Raw genomic sequence first — 7,711 nt, 5'->3', positions numbered from 1 at the left:
TTTTTTGCAGAACCAGGATTGAACTCAGACCCTTGCACTTGCCAGGGAAGCGTTTATTCTACTGAGCTATCTCCCTAGCCCCTAGCCATCTCCCTGGCCCCTTCAATGCTTTTTTTTGCAGAAACGGGGATTGAACTCAGGCCCTTGCGCTTGCCAGGGAAGCGCTTATTCCACTGAGCCATCTTCCCGGCGTTCAACGCTTTAAAAAAAAAAAAAAATTTATAATTTTTAAAATAAAAATAAAGAGAGCTGAAGACACAGCTCAGTGCAAAGGACCAAGTTCAACCCCCAATACCACAAACATAAACAATTCAATGGTTTTCATATATTTACATGACTGTATATCATTAACTGAATTAATGTTAGAACATGATTATTAGCCCCAAAAGAAATCCTATACACATTAACAATCATCTTCCATTTCCCATGTTCCTTAGCTCTAGAAAATACTGATTTATTTTCTGCCTCTATGGATTTGTCTATCCTGGGTATTTCATGTAAGTGAAATCATAAAACTATAGACTGTGACCTGTGTGACTGGTTTCATTCAGTTAGGGACAAAGTTTTCGAGATTCATCTATATCTATAATCTGTATAATTCATTCCATTTCCACACATCCTTACCAACATTTGTTAATGGGTATATTTTATGGAGGAATTGCAGAGGGCAGAGGATTAAACCTAAGGCTTCACATATTCTACACAAGTTCCTACCACTGTAGAATAGCTACATCCTCATGTCCTCCCCTTTTTCTACTTTTAATTTTTGAGACGAAGTCTTAGTTGCCCAGACTGGCTCCAAACTGGTGATCCTACTGCTTCAGCCTCTCATGTAGCTGGAATTATAAATTTGTGCCATTACACATGGATATTACCCATTTTTTTTTTATTACAGCCATCTTAGTAGTGAGATGGAAGACCTTACTGTGGTTTGATCTGCATACCTTCATTTCTCTAAGGATGAATGATATTGGTTACAGATAAATATATATCGAAATCTTTCATCCATTTTTTCATTGGGTTTTACATAATTTTTTAAAATGTGTTTAGTACAGATTCTACAGGGTCTCACTACAGAGATCAAACTTGTAGTGATCCTCCTGTTTTCAACCTCCCAAGCGCTGCGATTACAGGTGCCCCACCACGCCCAATCTCAGCCATCTTCTCAGTGTGCCCCAGAGGTGGGGCCGGCCAGGCATGCTGGGAATCAAACCCCAGTCCCTGCTTCTGCCTAAGCAGGTATTTTAGTCCGCTGAGCTATCTGGCCGGCCCTGCAAATACTTTCTTCATTCTGTGAATTATCTCCATTTTTCTTGATATATTCTTCATTTTTTTTCTTTTGTCTCTCTCTCCAGGATTTTACTATGTATTTCAAACTAACTTTAAATTCACTATGTAGCCCAGGCCGCCCTCAAACTCATGGCGCACTTCCTGTTGCAGCCTTTTTTGTTTTTCTTGATGTATACTTTGAAGCACAAAACTTTTTTTTTTTTTTTTAATGTATTTAGTACAGGGTCTTACTACACAGCTCAGACTCATAGTGATCCTCTTGTTTTCAGCCTCTCAAGAGCTTGGATTACAGGTGTGTGCCACCACACCCAGTCTCATTCACACCTCAGCATACCCCAGGAATGGGGCCAGCATGGCAGGCTTGGGATCTAACCCCTGGCACAGGGGCTTTAATCTGCTGAGCTATCTGGCTGGCCCCCCTTTTTTTTCCCTTGAGACAGGGTCTTGCTATGTAGTTCAGGCTAGCCAAGACTTACTATGCAACCACAGGTGGCCTTGAACTCACGGCAATCCTCTTACCTTAGCTTCCTGAGCGCTAGGATTACAGGCATGTGCCACCATGCCCAAACCTTTTTAATTTTAATTAAATCCAATTTATTTATGTTTTTCTTTTGCTTTAATTTCTTAAAGAAATTATTGAAGTGAGAGTTCCATAATGCAGAATTAACTATTTTAAAGTAAGGGAGGAGAGAGGAAGAAGACATAAAAAGAATAAAGACATATCATGTACTTAGTGGAGCATGCCTATAATCGCAGCACTCAGGAGTCCAAGGCAGGAGGATCACAGGCTTGAAGCCAGCATGTGCGACATGGTGAGTTCAAGGCCAGCCTGAAGCACCTGCCTGGCAAGCTCAAGGTCATGAGTTTGATCCAGAGAGACAGACAGACAGACAGACAGACAGACAGACAGACAGACAGACAGAGGAAAAGGCCAGCATGAACTACCCAAAACAATAAAAACCAAAAAGACACATCATGTAAATAAAGCAATTAATCATGATGAATGTAATCACTTTGTACTACTAAGCAGGTATTAGTAAAAACAAAAAAAATTAAAAATAAACAACTTAGTGGCATCCAGTACATTCACAACACTATGCATTCACCATCTCTAGTTCTGAAACATTTGTATTCTTGAAATGTAATTTTCCATAGTAAAATTTCTTACCCATTAAACAGCTTATCCCCACTCCCTCCTTTCTCCAGCCTCTGCCCATCAAAAATCTGTTTCATCTTTATGGATTTATCTATTCTAGATACTTTACAAAGTAGAAACACACAAAATGTGGTCATCTGTTTCTTTTGTCCACCCCACTCCAAATAATAGGGAGTTTTTAACATTTCTTTTGTTTATGGTTTGGTTTGTTTTGAGGCACGGTGTAATTATGTTGTGCAGTCTGAACTCAAACTTGTGATCTTCCTGCCTCAGCCTCCTGAGTAGCTGGGGTTATAGGCTTATGTCTATCATTTTCTTAGCACAATACTTTCCAATTTTATTTATATTACATCATGTATCAGAACTGCATTCTATTTTATGGCTGAATAACCCCATTACATGTATACTGCATAACAATAGTTACCCCTTCATCCATTAACGGACATGTGAGCTATTCCTACCCACATGTTAGTTCTTGTGACTAGTACTATGAACATATGCATACATGTACTTGCTTGAGTATCTTTTTTAAGTACCCGTATACCTACCTAGGTGTACAATTGCTGGGTTATGTGGTGACTATATGTTTACTCTTTGAGGAACCACAAAACTTTTTTATAGTAGCTAAATCATTTTGTATTCTCACCAGCAAGGTAAAAGGGCTTAAATTTTTCACAACTTTACCAACACTATTTTTCATTTTTTAAAAAACTATTTTTTTTATCATTATATTTATCCCAGTTTGTGTGAAATATGTATTTAGCTTTTGGGAGGGTTCAGGGTTTTTTTGTTTTGGGTTTTTTTATTTTGTTTTGTATTTTAGAGAAGGGTCCACAGGGTGTTCAGGGTCTCACTACTAAATCGGATGTGTAATGATCCTCCTGTTTACAGCCTTCCAAGAGCTGGGATTATAGGCACACGCCACCATGCCACACACCACCAGTCTCAATTGCTGTCTCAGCGCACCCCAGGGGTGGGGCTGGCATGGCAGGCCCAGGGATTGAACCCCTGGCCCCTGTGCCTGCTTGCAGGTGTGTTTTTGGCTTCTGAGATGGGGGTCTCTCTCTGTAGCTCAGACTGGCCTTGAACTCACTATGTGGCTCAGGAGACCTTGAACTTGCAGTGCTCCTCATGCTTCAACCTTCCAAGTGCTGGGATTTACAGGCATACACCACCACAGCTGACCATTACATTTATTCTTAACAGGTCCATTCTGCTTCTCCCAGGAACACAGCCATCTTCTTACCCCTGATTCCCTTTATTTAGATCATGCACAGCATGTAAGTCATATGAAATGGGCCTAGAAGAAAAATACCCATATCTGAGCATCAGTCTAACCTGCTCCACTGCAGTCTCCTTGCAGATTCTGATCTCCTGAATCCAGTATCATGCAGACAGTATTTTGGTAACCATGCTAGCTAATTTTTCCAGATGGAATCCTTGCTTTTTGACCTGAAGTATGTTAAGTACCCTTTCAGGTGGTAAATCCTACTTTGATACAGAACACACAAGGCCTAATGATTTATCTTAGAAGTCTTGCAAGGTGCTTAAGGCATCCCCTTGGAGGGAGGCAGAGCAAAGCCTTTGCAGATGTGGCCTAGCTTTTACTGCTGGATATAATTCATCTGGCATTGATTGTTTTTGGTGGTATAGAAAAAGAGGGGTGCATGCTGATAATAGTTTACTAAAGCTACTTCCCATCTTTTAAGTCTCAGTTCAAGAATTACATTCTCCATAAAACTTCTGAACTCCAACAGGAAACTCCTTTCTAATCTGCACCTCAACTAAACTCTGCAAAGACTTACACAATAATATTTATTATATTTGCTGACCATTTACAATCTTGTTAAGAGGTCTATCTGCATTTAGATGAACTTCTTGAGAACAGGGACCCTGTCATTTATACCAGTACACAGTAGGTGCTTAACAAACATTAATGATCAGTACAGAGGGTAGGCCTCATTTAAAAAGTACAGCCATTCATTGTGTCATTTACTCAACATTTGTCAAGGACTGGTGAATAAATGTGTCCTAAAACCCCACTTAAAAAGAATACCGGGAAACAATCTGCTTCCAGGTTATTCTACCTCACACTTTCAAAGAGCATAGACCCACCTGTTTGGAGAGACGAGTTTAGGCATGTGCCAAGTCACACACATGGGCAGGGAAATGTATTGCTTCTAATCTGCCTGCCAGCTACTTCTCTGGAATAGAACCGGTCTCTATAGCATTCTAGCACCCTCCAACAAGCCCCCCAAAGGGCAGGGAGTGGGTCATAAGAACCTGTGTGGTCAAGCGAATTTCCTAGGAAATCTTACTACTTCTGTTTTCCCTTTGTTCTCCCTTGGTTCACTTACAATAAAAAAAAAAAAAAAAAGATAATGAATTGATACACTCCTACAGGTAGTTTCTGAATCAAATTGGTTTTTTTGGTGGAACTGGAGATTGAACTCAGGCCCTTGCTCTTGCCAGGGACACGCTATTCTACTGAGCCATCTCCCTGGCCCATATCATGCACATTTCTATAAACTAAAAATTGCTTATTGCTCTCAAGCCCTGACTAATGAGACTACCCTTTCTTAAGTCTGAGCATGTCTCTATTGCTCCAGGAAAAGCCCATTTGTCTTCACTTGTCATTCACAAACACAAAGATGTTCAGCCATTGGCTTCGTCACTCTTCATGGGTATAATGAAAATAGAAAAGCGTTAAATGATATTCACCCCCTTATGGGTTACTTACTATCCCTGAGCACCCCTGAGTATATCTTTCTTTTCCTTCCGTGTGTGGTGTGTGTGTGTATGTGTGTGTATTCTTGTTCAGGTTGTTTCTTCCAACTAGAATGGCCTCTTCTGCTATACCTACAGAATAAAACCTTGTCTGTCCTCAAAAGCAGAGATTATACACCACTTTTAAAAGAAGCCTTCTCTATACTTCCTCAGGCCCTCAAAAGCACTGTCTATGTACCTGTTCAGAACACACTTTTTTTTTCTTTTTTCTTTATGTATTTGGTATAGGGTCTCACAATGCAGTTCAGATTTGTAGTGATCCTCCTGTTTTCAGCCTCCCCAGCGCTGGGATTACAGGCGTGCACCACCACGCCCAGACTTAGTCACAGGCTCAGCATACCTTGGGTGCAGGACCAGCGCAGCATGGTGCTTAGTCTGCTGAGCTATCTCACCAGCCCTAGAACATACTTTTTAAATACAGTACTGGGGATTGATCTCAGCACCTCACACTTACTAAGCAAGTACTCTACCACCAAGCTACAGTCTCAGCCCTAGAGTGATCATTTTGTGTGATTGATCCCAATCTTCTTCTAGCACAAAGTAAATTTTTTTTTGATATAACATCTCTATATAGTTTGGCCTGGCCTTGAATTCACTATATAGCCCAGGCTGGCTATATATGGCTGTATTCACTATATAGCTAGGCTGGCTATTTATAGCTGTATTCCTGCCAAAACTTCCCAAGTGCTGAGATTACAGGCAAGCACCACCATGCCCCATAGATACAGTATTTCCTTACAGTATTTGATGAATGGAAATTGATATCTGGCTGGCCTAAGATACAAGATCATTTCATTACTCCAATACTGATGGAAACAGTGAACGTGTTGCCCTGCAGGTGTGCCTAAGAGACCCAAGATCTCAGCCCAGCTACTCCCAACAGCTTTGAGTTCCATAGCACAGCAGTACTTCTTAACATAGGACTCACAGAGAGGAGGCCCAAAAAGCACTGTGTCCAAGGCCTTCAGCTGCAGCTTCTGCCGATGGCTCCTGTCTGTCATCTTCAACACAGTCCCTGTCATAGTGGTGTTGGTTACAGCTAGCCTGTTGAGACAAACAGTGAGAGTCAGTTCCTGACAGCAAAAGCAGGAATGGACTCAGCAATCAGTAGGATTTCCCACCTCCTCCAGAACACTTTCAACTCTTGCTGATTGCTCCCTCTTTACTTCAGAACACAGTCAATACCAACAAGGACTGGGAAGGCAACAGGACTATGGATGGGTATATAACATTTGCTAAGGACTTGTTCACACTCTCTTCTCCCATATCCTATGAACATACTATTAAAGGATTGCCCATCTGCAACAATTTCTACATCCAACTGTAAAATTTTTGTTATGCTTCTCCTTCTTGGAATTTTCCTATATATAATATGTTCCTTCCCCACTATTTATAAATGAACTTTCCTGTCCAGCGCAGATCAAAATGCCATGCCACACGACCTCGTGATTCTGGGGACTTCTGAATCATTATAATCTTAACTCATTGTCATTATATATACTTGACAATAATAAAAATTGAGTTAGTTTTGTTAGCATGTATTTGAGTCACTGCAATACAATTTACTTCCAATAAGAGTACCATAACTTTTTATGACCTTCAACTACACTGTCAATGATAACTTTAATGAGACAGAGTCTGTAAACAAGAAAATGACTTAAGGAAAACTGAACTGTGTTTCTCTTGCTTGAACACTGTGAGTATGGAAGGAAAGGATATAAAATATGAAAGGCTAAAAAACCATTCCTCTGGGTCTCATAAGTCAGCAGTTAACCCTGTAAGGTTGGTACCAAGAAATTAAGCCCATGTACAAGAGAAGCAATGAGTCTCTGTGATCGGGATGTCAGAAGAGGATCCAGTTCCACCAGTAATTCCTCTGTCTGATCATAAGATATTTGGTCCCTTCCTAGGACCTCAGTTTCTATCTTTGTAAACTTATGTAAAATCAGATGCTTGCTATAAAGCAGGAGTTTTTAGGGCTCTTCTTTAGATTACTTCTACAAGTTGTACTGGTCTTTATCTGACTAATCAAAATAAACATTACCATATTTTCAATTGCGTATTTACTGATGAATTACTCTACTTACATCTATGAACTGGAATGCTACTGTTATGGTTTGTATCTAGATGTCCCCCCAAAGCCTTATGAAGTTTTAGATGGGACTTTTTCAGAGCCAGCTAAATGTAGACTATGTGTTCGACTGGTGGTACTATGCTAGGATTAAGGATGCTGGGATTAAGGGGGTGATTCTGGGGTTAGTCCACCAATTGGACTGGCATCACCCTAATTCTAGTAGACTGGATTAATAAAAAGGACAGAAAGATGCTGTTAAGGTCAGTTGTTGATTTTGCTGTCTTCCCCACCACTGGACTGCTGCCCACTGGCCACCCCTGCCTGGAGACGTGGACTGAAACCTCCACAGACTATGAGCTAAGTAAGCCTTTCCTCCCTTTAATTTTGAGCACTGGGTATTTTGT

The 7,711-nt window shown here is 40.6% G+C and overlaps 1 protein-coding gene across 4 annotated transcripts in view; it reads right to left on the bottom strand.

Moving 5' to 3' along the window:
- Stim1 (stromal interaction molecule 1) overlaps positions 1-7,711 on the bottom strand; it is a 247,356-nt gene that overhangs the window by 47,515 nt on the left and 192,130 nt on the right. For all 4 annotated transcript variants that reach the window (XM_004641963.1, XM_004641962.1, XM_023702091.1 and 1 more), the window contains exon 5: positions 6,162-6,277. In XM_004641963.1, the coding sequence (XP_004642020.1) occupies positions 6,162-6,277 (116 nt within the window). The remainder of the gene's footprint in view (positions 1-6,161; positions 6,278-7,711) is intronic.

Source organism: Octodon degus, unplaced genomic scaffold (assembly GCF_000260255.1).
Source record: "Octodon degus isolate 3935 unplaced genomic scaffold, OctDeg1.0 scaffold00146, whole genome shotgun sequence".
Classification (NCBI taxonomy): domain Eukaryota; kingdom Metazoa; phylum Chordata; class Mammalia; order Rodentia; family Octodontidae; genus Octodon; species Octodon degus.
Note: the sequence above shows the minus strand (reverse complement) of the source record. Positions and strands in the feature narration are given on the sequence as shown.